Consider the following 13,270-nt stretch of genomic DNA (forward strand, 5'->3'; position numbering starts at 1 on the left):
TTCTTTATCTACTGTACAGAATAGTGGCAGGCAAATCACTTCAAGTTATTCACATTGGTCAAAGAAATGTCCACAATTAGAATGTAATAGTGAAATAGAATAATAAGTGAAACAGAAGACTGGGTCTAAATGTTCCTCTATAGCTTTGCGATCGAAAGTCTCTAAAGGTAGCATACTTACCAGGCGCATTAACACTGATGGTGTATTCATTCTCCAAAATCCCTAAAACCCGTTTCGCCGCTAAATCTTTTGAGGAAAACTCCACCTCCATTTTCAATTGGTTGTCCAGTTTATTCGAAAAGATTATGAAAATAGTTGCATGGTCCTGTAAAACATGTACAGTCATCATGGAGACATCAGATACCGGAAGAAATTGTAATCTAGGCTTAATAGGAGGTTGCTAAAAAAAAAATGCAATTGCAAATAAAGTTGTCCTTGGCTGACTATAATTTGAGTGTAATTTAAGGGTGTGCCTCGATATGGATCAAGAAATAATCAGACAAATTCACACACCAAAAATGATAGTAACAAAGAGGTGTGTGTGTGTGTGTGTGTGTGTGTGTGTGTGCTAGTGACCAAAAAATCTTATTGATGATGTTTGCCTGTTCTGGTCCGGCTCAGAAGATGAACTTATTTCCTTCCACCAATACCTTAACAGCATTAACCCTAACATCAAACTATCTATGGAGTACAGCAAGGATAACATTCATTTGTTTGGACATTGACATCAGTAAAAATGACAAAGGTTGTTTGCACACATCAATCTTTAAGAAGCCTAAAGACGGGAATACCATTCTGAGGGCAAACAGCTTTCCTCCCAAAAGGCTAAAAGAGAACATTCTATATGGCCAATTCCAAAGAGTCCGCAGACTTTGTGATCAGGAAACTACAGTGTCAAATCTGCTAAATTGGAGAATCACTTCTTGAATCGGGTCTACAGCGTTCAGGTCCTGAAAGATGCAGGTATAAGGGCCCGGGACGACTTGACAGAGAGAACTTGTTGCGAAGGGGAGTGACTCGTGATACATCAGAGAGAGTGTACTTTGTTGTCATTGCAGGCAATCTCAACGCTGTGCGTTACAGAGAAGACAGCCTCCTCCCTCATGTGATACCCTTCCTACAGGCTCATCCTGACATGACCCTCCAGCATGACAATGCCACCAGCAATACTGCTCGTTCTGTGCGTGATTTCTTGCAAGACAGGAATGTCAGTGTTCTGCCATGGCCAGCGAAGAGCCCGGATCTCAATCCCATTGAGTACGTCTGGGACCTGTTGGATCGGAGGATGAGGGCTAGGGCCATTCCCCCCAGAAATGTCCGGGAACTTGCAGGTGCCTTGGTGGAAGAGTGTGGTAATATCTCACAGCAAGAACTGGCAAATCTGGTCCAGTCCATGAGGAGGATATGCACTGCAGCACTTAATGCAGCTGGTGGCCACACCAGATACTGACTGTTACTTTTGATTTTGACCCCCCCTTTGTTCAGGGACACATTATTCAATTTCTGTTAGTCACATGTCTGTGGAACTTGTTCAGTTTATGTCTCAGTTGTTGAATCTTGTTAGGTTCATACAAATATTTACACATGTTAAGTTTGCTGACAGTAAATGCAGTTGACAGTGAGAGGACGTTTCTTTTTTTGCTGAGTTTGTTTAGACTGTTGTTGTCCATGTTTGCTGTGTACTATGGAAAAGATTGCTTTCCTTTTCTTGCCACTTTGCCCAGTCATATTTAAGGTTAGAACTGCCTTTCTAGGGGTTCTGATGCTTCTAGCTTGGAGTAAACAATGTTGATGAGATATCTACAGTATTTCACTTTTTAATGTGTATAGTAGTGCTTACTAGGTGTTGTCCAATCAATGTTGTAACCACTCCCTCTTCTAATTTGGGCTGATTAGAAAAAGCTGTTCAAAAGAGGACATTGTATTATAATTTCTTTTGTACTCCCTGATGAAGGCCATGCAGCCGAAACGCGTCGGATCTTTAAAACTTTGTTTCTATTGAACATGCCATACAAATAAAGACATTTCAATTAATTATATGAAGAGTGCCTTGGTCCGCCTTTCTTTTTGATGACCAATTTACCCCTTTTACCAAAGAGCACCTTCTGTCTACCAAAATGTACTATTGTGTACCTTAGTAGCGCTTCCCTTCCTCCTCTATTTCTTCTACAAGTTAATCCATTTTAAATTCAGTCTGCAAAACTACAAATGTGGAAATAATCAAGGGGTCTGAACACTTTCTAAAGACACTTTCCTTATGCTGTGCTGTACAGAAGAAATGTTTGAACTTTGTTCAGTGCCATTACAGCGTTGTCTATATAGTATATTAAGCAATTCTTACCCCACATAGAACTCTGTTTGGTTGTACAGTGAGGCAGGCGGGATATGTGGGGCTCGTTGCCTGGTTTGGGTGGACCTCTGTTCTCACATTGTCACTGTCATCCTGGACACACTCTGGTTCTGTCAATGACTCGTCCTCTATCCCCTCAGCTTTGGGGTTCTTGACCACAGGGATTTTTGCTTCTGTTTTTGCCATAGCTTCCACATCATGTTCAGCCTCTTCTGTATTACCTTTTGAATACAAAGTCAAAATAAAAACCTATCGGTAGGTCTCAGTTGAAAATTGTGAAATGGGTGAGTTTAATGAACTGAAAGTTTAGCCTGTAAGTTCACAACTAGATGGTACATTGAGGGAAAAAAGTATTTGATCCCCTGCTGATTTTGTACATTTGCCCACTGACAAAGAAATTATCAGTCTATAATTTTAATGGTAGGTTTATTTGAACATTGAGAGACAGAATAACAACAACAAAAAATCATGAAAAACGCATGTCAAAAATGTTATAATTTGATTTGCATTTTAATGAGGGAAATAAGTATTTGACCGCTCTGCAAAACATGACTTAGTACTTGGTGGCAAAACCCTTGTTGGCAATCACAGAGGTCAGACGTTTCTTGTAGTTGGCCACCAGGTTTGCACACATCTCAGGAGGGATTTTGTCCCACTCCTCTTTGCAGATCTTCTCCAAGTCATTAAGGTTTCGAGGCTGACGTTTGGCAACTCGAACCTTCAGCTCCCTCCACAGATTTTCTATGGGATTAAGGTCTGGAGACTGGCTAGGCCACTCCAGGACCTTAATGTGCTTCTTCTTGAGCCACTCCTTTGTTGCCTTGGCCGTGTGTTTTGGGTCATTGTCATGCTGGAATACCCATCAACGACCCATTTTCAATGCCCTGGCTGAGAGAAGGAGGTTCTCACCCAAGATTTGACAGTACATGGCCACGTCCATCGTCCCTTTGATGCGGTGAAGTTGTCCTGTCCCCTTAGCAGAAAAACACCCCCAAAGCATAATGTTTCCACCTCCATGTTTGACTGTGGGGATAGTGTTCTTAGGGTCATAGGTAGCATTCCTCCTCCTCCAAACACGGCGAGTTGAGTTGATGCCAAAGCGCTCCATTTTGGTCTCATCTGAACTCAATACTTTCACCCAGTTGTCCTCTGAATCATTCAGATGTTCATTGGCAAACTTCAGACGGGCATGTATATGTGCTTTCTTGAGCAGGGGGACCTTGCGGGCGCTGCAGGATTTCAGTCCTTCACGGCGTAGTGTGTTACCAATTGTTTTCTGCGTGACTATGGTCCCAGCTGCCTTGAGATCATTGACAAGATCCTCCCGTGTAGTTCTGGGCAGATTCCTCACCGTTCTCATGATCATTGCAACTCCACGAGGTGAGATCTTGCCTGGAGCCCCAGGCCGAGGGAGATTGACAGTTCTTTTGTGTTTCTTCCATTTGCAAATAATCGCACCAACTGTTGTCACCTTCTCACCAAGCTGCTTGGCGATGGTCTTGTAGCCCATTCCAGACGTGTGTAGGTCTACAATCTTGTCCCTGACATCCTTGGAGAGTTCTTTGGTCTTGGCCATGGTGGAGAGTTTGGAATCTGATTGATTGATTTGCTTCTGTGGACAGGTGTCTTTTATACAGGTAACAAGCTGAGATTAGGAGCACTCCCTTTAAGAGTGTGCTTCTAATCTCAGCTCGTTACCTGTATAAAAGACACCTGGGAGCCAGAAATCTTTCTGATTGAGAGGGGGTCAAATACTTATTTCCCTCATTAAAATGCAAATCAATTTCTAACATTTTTGACATGAGTTTTTCATGATTTTTTTGTTGTTATTCTGTCTCTCACTGTTCAAATAAACCTACCATTAAAATTATAGACTGATAATTTCTTTGTCAGTGGGCAAACGTACAAAATCAGCAGGGGATCAAATACTTTTTTCCCTTACTGTATGTAATTCTCTGAGTATAATTCACTAATGGTTACATGCACTTTAAACAGAGAAACAAAAACCCAAACGTAAACTTATGTCTGAATGTTATGAGAATCTGGCTATATCTGCCTCCCGAGTGGCACAGCAGTCTAAGGCACTGCAGATCAGTGCTAGAGGTGTCACTATGGACACCCTAGTTCGAATACAGGCTGTTTCACAACCGGCTGTGATTGGGAGTCCCGTAGGGCAGTGCACAATTGGCCCAGCATTGTCTGGGTTTGGCCGGTGTAAGCCGTCATTGTAAATAAGAATTTGTTGTCAACTGACTTGCCTTGTTAAATAAAGGTTAAAAAATAATAATAAAACGTAGTATACTTTCCCCAAACTTTATAAGGGTATTATAGTGAACATACTGTCAGCAATGGATTGTAGAATGGTGGAGATGTAGAGAGCAGGTTCATCTTCAGGGTAAAGTTTTCTCCAGCTCTGCCAGTCCTCAAACCATTCCGTCAATATGTCACCCTCTGACATTCCACACAACAGCGCCACCACTCTGTGTGGAGGGTGTAAGAGTCTCTGAAAAGTGCCTAGGACTTCAGGGTCATCTAGAATGTCTAGGATTGCAGCTGTCAGTAACAGCACAATGCATTTACTATTATGGAAAATGTTGAAGTCAAATCCATGTAGCTGATCAGCACAGTCAACTGCATACAATACGATAGACCTCTTGGGAAACTTCCGTGAAGACTTCAAGATTTTCTGCAGATACGTTGCCCATTCCTGAGCCTCGCTAGAATGGACAATCAACAGCTCGCACGTGGAGTGGAATCCAGACATTGCTGGAAGACAAATTATGGGATTTAATTCTATTTTATCAATTAGTTATTAAAAGATCTATAACTTTTATAAACATAACTGTACTTAATATGCCTACATTTATATCCAATTATCTTTATAGTTATTTTTTTCTCTTGAGAAAAAGAAAAGTCAGGGTATTAATGCTGGGGTTATGCTAAACGTTGCACTTAAACTGTACACGAGGCCAAGTGTCCAAAACAGCCTGAGCTATGAGATTTCAAGGTTACTGGGGTTAGCAGAATGAATAGGCATGCTGTTTGAGATGTCAACACTGAGTACAGTCCATACGGAGCTGAACAATAATTGACCAGAGTCAACATTGATCGGAGTAATTAGTTGTAACTCATTACGGTACTTTATCAAGCCAAGTTCATTCCTGTAAACCTAAAAGTTAAAGAAACAGCATATGTATAGCTTCTTTATTGTCAGAAACCACTACATTCATAGAATGAAGAAACATGTGTCATTTGTTTGAACCAACATATCCACAATCATAAATGTGCTTCAATCATAATGTACAGAAATTGTTTTGCAAAGCTTTTGCTGAGATGACGTGCAAAAACATGTCACCAATGCTAACTAACTACAGGAAGAGTAAAACACTAACTTCCTTATTTTTAAAAGCAAATCTGTAAATGGTTTAACATTCAGTCAAACTACAAAAAAAGCAATTTTAACAGATTCTTGAAACATTTTTAGGTATATGTCATATTTAAGTTTCTCAATGAAAACATTCATTAAAACCAAACCCCTCTTTCTTCCTCACTGAATTGTTGATTGACCAACAATAGGTTCTACAGTGTGCAGTGAGTGCTTATAGTATCGGTTTGTACAATTAGAAACATTTGTATATTGTTGTCAGGCTAACATCGGACAAAAAAGAAAGGCATTTAAGACGTCAACAAGTTCACTTCTTACCCGTTTCTGAAGACGAGACAACTCTATCCATTGTGAAGTTTGAGAACAGTTGCATCAACTCACCCCACAGCACAAAACATCTGTCCTCGTCAATGGCTGTCCTTACTTTTTGGAGTTAAGCCCTTCTTCCCTGCTGAATTTAGGCTCTTCACATGAACAGCTTTCACAAACTAACCCCCTGCGCTGTCATATTAATAGAAACAGTTTCCTGATGTTGAGTGGTATGGTGTCACTTCCTAAAACAGTTGCAGCAGTGAGACATTCCCCTGAGAGGAGTGTGAAAGAAATACAGACTGTATCCTGTAGTAATTTGTGTAGACATGAACTAGTGCTTGCGACATGAGTCATCTCTTCTCACAAAGTTTGGTTCGTACCAACAAAAACTAAAACAAAGTCAAAACAATAATGATAGAGCAAACATACGAAGACCACAAAATAGTCATTGTATTTGACACCACCAATAACACACACACACACACACACACACACACACACACACACACACACACACACACGCACACCTGATAGTTGTTACATGTTCCTTTTTTCACTTCCTCACAGATTAAAATTAGTGCTTTTCAATGTCAACCTGAAAATACGACAAAAAGCATGTCAGAGACTGAGGGCTCATGCAAGTTGACGGTATAGACATGTCTTGTGGTTCCACATCACTTACATATTAGACCAAAAGATGACCTCATCAAACAGCCTATTCAGTAAGCATTTATAAAAAAAAGAAAAAAGTTTGTAGTTCTATAGTTATGTGACTATATCGTCATGCATAAAGTATTCACGGCAAAACCACATTACAACACTCATAAGCACCTCTCAGAAGAACCTCTCCCTCAATGTAATCAAGACAAAGGAGATTGTGGACTACAGGAAAAGGAAGACCGAGCACGCCGCCATTCTTAACGATGGGGTTGTAGTGGAGCAGGTTGTGAGCTTCAAGATCCTTGGCGTCCACATCACCAACAAACTAACATGGTCCAAGCACACCAAGACAGTCGTGAAGAGGGCACTACAAAACCTATCCCCCCTCAGGAGACTGAAAAGATTTAGCATGGGTCTTCAGATCCTCAAAAGGTTCTACAATTCCACCATCGAGAGCATATTGACGGTTTGCATCACCGCCTGGTATGGCAACTGCTCGGCCTCTGACCGCAAGGCACTACAGAGGGTAGTGCGTACTGCCCAGTACATCACTGGGTCCAAGCTTCCTGCCATCCAGGACCTCTATACCAGGCGGTGTCAGAGAAAGGCCCTACCCCACGGCAAGCGGTTCCGGAGCTTCAAGTCTAGGTCCAAGAGGCTTCTAAACAGCTTCAACCCCTAAGCCATAAGACTCCTGAACATCTAATCAAATGGCTACACAGACTATTTGCACTGCCCCCCCCCTTTACACTGCTGCTACTCTCTGTTATTATCTATGCATAGTCACTTTAATAACTCCACCTACAAGTACATATTACCTCGACTAACCGGTGCCCCCGCACATTGACTCTGTACCGGTACCTCCTGTTTATAGCCTCGCTATCGTTATTTTACTGCTGCTCTTTAATTATGTGTTACTTTTATTTCTTATTTTTTAAGGTATTTTCCTTAAAATTGCATTGTTGGTTAAGGGCTTGTAAGTAAGCATTTCACTGTAAGGTCTAGACCTGTTCTATTCGGCGCATGTGACAAATAACATTTTATTTGATTTTGATTTGATTTCCAGAACTTTATAGTGTATACATTGACACATTCCCAGAATAGGGCTAGTGATGCCACCAGAGGGCAGCACGTCATTACTGAATACAAACACTAACTCCAGCTCCAACTCCACACACACTCATAACTATCATTGATCAAAATCCAATTCTAGAGTTATATGAGACCGATACTTCCACTAGGTTTTGTACTTATCTAAAAATGAAATCAGTTGGTGCTCCAGCCATGAAATCATACTGCACTTCTCTTTTCCGTTTAATAGCAGATTGTGTGTGTGTGTGTGTGTGTGTGTGTGTGTGTGTGTGTGTGTGTGTGTGTGTGTGTGTGTGTGTGTGTGTGAGTACAGTACCAGTCAAAAGTTTGGACGCACCTACTCATTCAAGGGTTTTTCTTGATTTTTACTATTTTCAACATTGTAGAATAATAGTAAAGACATCAAAACTATGAAATAACACATATGGAATCATGTAGTAATAAAAAAAATGGTTAAACAAATCAAAACACATTTTACATTTGAGATTCTTAAAAGTAGCCATCTTTTGCACATTCTTGGCATTCTCTCAACCAGCTTCATGAGGAATGCTTTTCCTTCACTCTGCGGTCCAACTCATCCCAAACCATCTGAATTGGGTTGAGGTTGGGTGATTGTGGAGGACAGGTCATCTGATGCAGCACTCCATCACTCCATCATAGTTGTGATGTCTTCTCTATTATTCTACAATGTAGAAAATAGTACAAATAAAGAAAAACCCTTGAATGAGTAGGTGTGTCCAAACTTTTGACTGGGACTGAATATATAATATGTTTTCCCTGAAAAGTATGTTGTCTTTTTAATAGTTCTAATAAACGCTCACTTCTGAAACTGCCTCTAAAGAGTCTGGTGATCCATGACCTGTCTCTAAGTACAATTTCCTGTGGAAAAAGTCCCCTAATTTCTTTTAACTCGGCCATTAGCTACCATAAGCATGACCGTACCTTTACCTTTTGTTTGGATTCCCTCAAAACCACTGTCTATTAAGTGGTTCAAGTCAAATCCCAGCAGCCTAAGTTTAATAAGAGCATATTTTGCTCCTATAGTTTAACCTTGTTATCCAATATCCTGTCTTTTATTCCTCAGTGAGCGTTCAGCACATGAGTTTGACCTTACCAGAGAGCCAGACTCCGTTCAGAGCAGGAGGCTGGGCCTACACTGCAGTATGTCAAAACACAAAAGTTCATTGTTTTTTAACTCTAGACTTTTTTTAAAGTATACTTCTGGACCATTGTTCTGTCAAGAAAACGTAAAAAAAACGACCAAAATTCAATATCTCTACAGATGCATTTCAGCGAGCTCAGAATTTGTACATTCTTTGATTTGAACCCAATTGTCAAGAGCATGATGAATCTGTGTGAAGTGTCAGTAAATAGTATCCTTGACTTTGTACTCCTCTGCATGTACTGTGTCAATGAAACAATACCAGCCATTGTCAATACTTCCCATTTGTCTTTTCCCTTCCAAACTGTTAGCTTCCACTGTATTGACCTCAACCCTGTAGTACCTGATATCCAGTAAGTTGACCTTGCAGTGTCACATTTCTATTGAGAGAAGAAATCATTTAAAGGTTGAATATTTGAGAGTCGGGAATCATGCCTAGTCTACTATAGGGAAATCTGTTATTCAGCTCAGTTGAATGCTTGGATATTGCATCATTTATAATTTGACAAAATTATAGAAAAGGTGTGACCCATATAATTATAACCCTGGCCACTGTTATTCTCAACAAAAGTTATACTTGTGCCATGTGTGCGTGTTCATAAACAGTGCAAATATTCAACCGCCATGAATATAAGGCAGCTTCTCTATCTGAAAATCTTACCGTAATCTCCCTGGGATATGTTTAACCTCTCATCTCAAAGATATGATTGGGATTTGAAGTGATATCTTGAAATATTCTTAAATGAATTAACTTTATCAGAAATGGGACATAATGTGTTGGGGATTTCAGTTAGGAAAAACACTTCTTAGAGTAGAGTGAGATATCATTTGAAAAAGGTGGAGTATGATTTTGCCTATTAATTTGACTCACACCAGGACAAAAGAGAACGATATTGCATTGCACGGCATGGACGGAGCCACGGGAGCACAATGGGCTAGACCAGAACTGGACATCTCACATTACAGGAAGAAGCTCATGTTACCTGCTCACTTACTGTACTTCCCCATCCTAGGAGACATATCTGGATCCACCCACATATCTGCATTAGTAATAAGGGAGTTTTTTCGGGAGTTTTAAGTGGAGATAAACCAGAAACAAGTTGCACTTACAACCTAAGGATGTGGAGTGAAATCTTGAAATGGAAAACTGAAATAGGGGGTGGGAGCTGAAATGTTATTTGGATGATAGCCTGGATAAAAAAAGTGACTATGAGTCAGCAGCAGGGCTCATTGTGATAAGGAAATACATCTAATGTTACCTGATCTGGTATAATGTGGACCAATTACCACTCCATTGCACTTCATTACAGGACTGTAATAGGGCCAGGTTCAGCTCTCCAGTTGGAGTGGCCGAAGCGAAATTGAGTCATCATTGATAATATGATAAAAAGTGATAGTGAGAGGCCCCTCCAACAAATTATTGAAATGTATAGTTGGTAGGGGAAACACTATAACCTCATTTGGTAAACAGCTGGCCAGCAGTTGTGGAAAGCTGTCGCTCAGACAGAATGAGATGCTTATGGAAGGAAATCTAAAACAATCTGAGAATAGTTTTAGACCTTGCACATGGAGTCTTGTACCTAATGAAAATATATTCAGGTGATTTTATTTCCACACTCACATTAGGCCACACAAATACATCTTCGGGAAATGTACTTCTGTGCTTGAGCTCTGTTTTGCTCTCAGAGGTTACTGTACAAAATATGAGAATATATTTGCAATTATTTTAATTGGTACTTAAATTTGGATCATCACACTGCATGTTTTTGTGCCTATTAATAATAAACTCTTCAACAAGTATTTCAAGTTTGAGCATCAGTACTGCACTTGGGACTGAGGATTTCCCAATATGGTCTCATTAGAACATTTCAAAGTAGTGACATTTTATCATTGTAACCTACATGTATACGTCACCAAAACTGACCCATTAGTAATATGTCATTTGCACCGACATATTACTTATATACTGTATTGTCTGGATTTCCAGAAATCATTAGATACAACACAGTGGCACAAATGACAAAACAAGTATAAGTATATTGTATATAGTATATTGTCACTCCAATATTCCCCCAGTGTTTTCATACTTTGAGGTAGAATATATCGTATGTTGTGCCTGAGTACCTGAGCAATGTTTGTTTCCCTTGATAAAACTGCTCCATTTGTAGCTCAGAAATAAATCAAATAAACCGATGTCAGACATACATTTTCCAATCCATCAAGGTAATCAGATTCTGCTTACCTGAATCGGAACTATTCTAAAATGTTATTAACAAGTTAAATGGAGTTCAGGTCGAGAAAACCAGCACAAGGGAAATGATGAGCAAACAGCAGGATAAGATTCCAATTATTATTTAAACAAGCATTGCATTGACTAGCAAGGAGGAAAATAGCATCGACATTTCCCGCAACAAGGATGTTCTATGCAGGCTTACTCGGAAGAGACAAGAACAAATCCTATTCATGGGGTTTTTAGATATTAGGTTGAGGTAGTCATTGGCAGAACAATACAAAGATAAGTGTGCCATTGAAGGGTCCTATTTCAATTGGCCATTGTCAAAATATATGGGGGTGGTTCCTAAACTGCTATCGTTTGACTGTTGTTGTAATCTTACGTTTTAGACAAGCCACTTTGCAATGTTATAATTAGCTAGATTTTATGTCATAAAGGGATAGTTCACGCTTTAGCTTATCCGTGCATTACCTAGCCTGTTGAAAACCAGTTTGAATGAAATGACAACACCCCTACGAAAATAAACTAAAACCTAAAGAAAAAGTGAACCATCCCTTTAAGTAGTCCTTCTAAAAACGACCTGTTTTACTAGAAAGAATGAGTGGCGGTTGCCATTGACAGTAAGTAATCTTGTACGATCCAGAACAGCCCAGGAGCCTGTCTCCTGTTTCTGTAGTGGGAGACAGTTTGATATACAAGTACACCCACTGAACAGGATACTAGTTTATCGCAGAGCCTTACTCCCAATCCATTTCCTTAATGCTGAGTGCCAAGCAGAGAGGCATCGGGTCCCTTTTGGTATGACTTGACTGGGAATTGAACCCCCAACCTTCAAATCTGAGGGCAGACACTAAGAAGGGCACTGAGATGGTCTGTTAATGCTAGTAGCCAAACGTATGACAAATTGTTACTTCTTATATTGTATATTTTAGTTTTATAAACAGCAGAAAAATTATGAAAACCAATATGTCTACATTCTTTAAAAAAATGCTTTGCTTTCTTTTGCAGTTTCCTCCACTTTCTACAGGCTAGAGCTGCTACAAGCTGCAGTCAGTAACATTGATAATACAATGACGTTTTAAAGAGATTATCGCTGAGGAAATATACTGATCGCTGCTCTGGCACCCCTATGGTGGAACAAGCTCCCTCACGACGCCAGGACAGCGGAGTCAATCACCACCTTCCGGAGACACCTGAAACCCCACCTCTTTAAGGAATACCTAGGATAGGATAAAGTAATCCTCCCCCCCCCCCCCCTAAAAGATTTAGATGCACTATTGCAAAGTGGTTGTTCCACTGGATATCACCAATTTGTAAGTCGCTCTGGATAAGAGCGTCTGCTAAATGACTTAAATGTAAATGTAAATGTAATAATTTCAAATATTTTACTGAGTTACAGTTCATATAAGGAAATCAGTCAACTGAAATAAATGCATTAGGCCCTAGTCTATGGATATCACATGACTGGGAATAAAGATATGCATCTGCTGGTCACAGATACCTTAAAAAAAAGGTCGCGACGTGGTTCAGAAAACCAGTCAGTATCTGGTGGGAACACCATTTTCGTAATGCAGCGCGACACATCTTTTTTGCATAGAGTTGATTAGACTGTTGATTGTGGTCTAGGGAATGTTGTCCCACTCCACTTCAATGGCTGTGCAAAGTTGCTGAATAGTGGCGGGAACTGGAACACGCTGTCGTACACGTCGATCCAGAGCATCCCAAAACATGCTCAATGGGTGACATGTCTGGTGAGCACGCAGGACATGGAAGAACTGGGACATTTTCAGCTTCCAGGAATTGTGTACAGATCCTTGCAATATGGGGCCGTGCATTATCATGCTGAAATATGAGGTGATGGCAGTGGAAGAATGGTATGACAATGGGCCTCAGGATCTAATCACGGTATCTCTGTGCATTCAAATTGCCATCGATAAAATGCTATTGTGTTTGTTGTCCGTAGCTTATGGCTGCCCATACCATAACCCCACTGCCACTGTGGGGCACTCTGTTCACAATGTCGACATCAGCAAACTGCTCGCCCACACGACGCCATACACGTTGTGAGGCCGGTTG

The 13,270-nt window shown here is 40.4% G+C and overlaps 1 protein-coding gene across 2 annotated transcripts in view; it reads right to left on the reverse strand.

The window, feature by feature from the left end:
- pik3ap1 (phosphoinositide-3-kinase adaptor protein 1) overlaps positions 1-6,330 on the reverse strand; it is a 31,153-nt gene extending 24,823 nt beyond the window's left edge. The window contains exons 1-4 of one of the 2 annotated variants that reach the window (XM_014199451.2): positions 6,117-6,330; positions 4,691-5,116; positions 2,342-2,571; positions 181-325 (exon numbers count right to left, since the gene is read on the reverse strand). In XM_014199451.2, coding sequence (XP_014054926.1) covers positions 181-325; positions 2,342-2,571; positions 4,691-5,114 — 799 coding nt within the window. In that variant the 5' untranslated portion in view covers positions 5,115-5,116; positions 6,117-6,330. Of the gene's footprint in view, positions 1-180; positions 326-2,341; positions 2,572-4,690; positions 5,117-6,053 lie in introns of both variants that reach the window. The other variant, XM_014199441.2, reaches the window with a different exon arrangement.
- Between the last annotated feature and the right edge of the window lie 6,940 nt (positions 6,331-13,270).

This window comes from Salmo salar, chromosome ssa01, assembly GCF_905237065.1.
Source record: "Salmo salar chromosome ssa01, Ssal_v3.1, whole genome shotgun sequence".
Taxonomy (NCBI): Eukaryota; Metazoa; Chordata; class Actinopteri; order Salmoniformes; family Salmonidae; genus Salmo; species Salmo salar.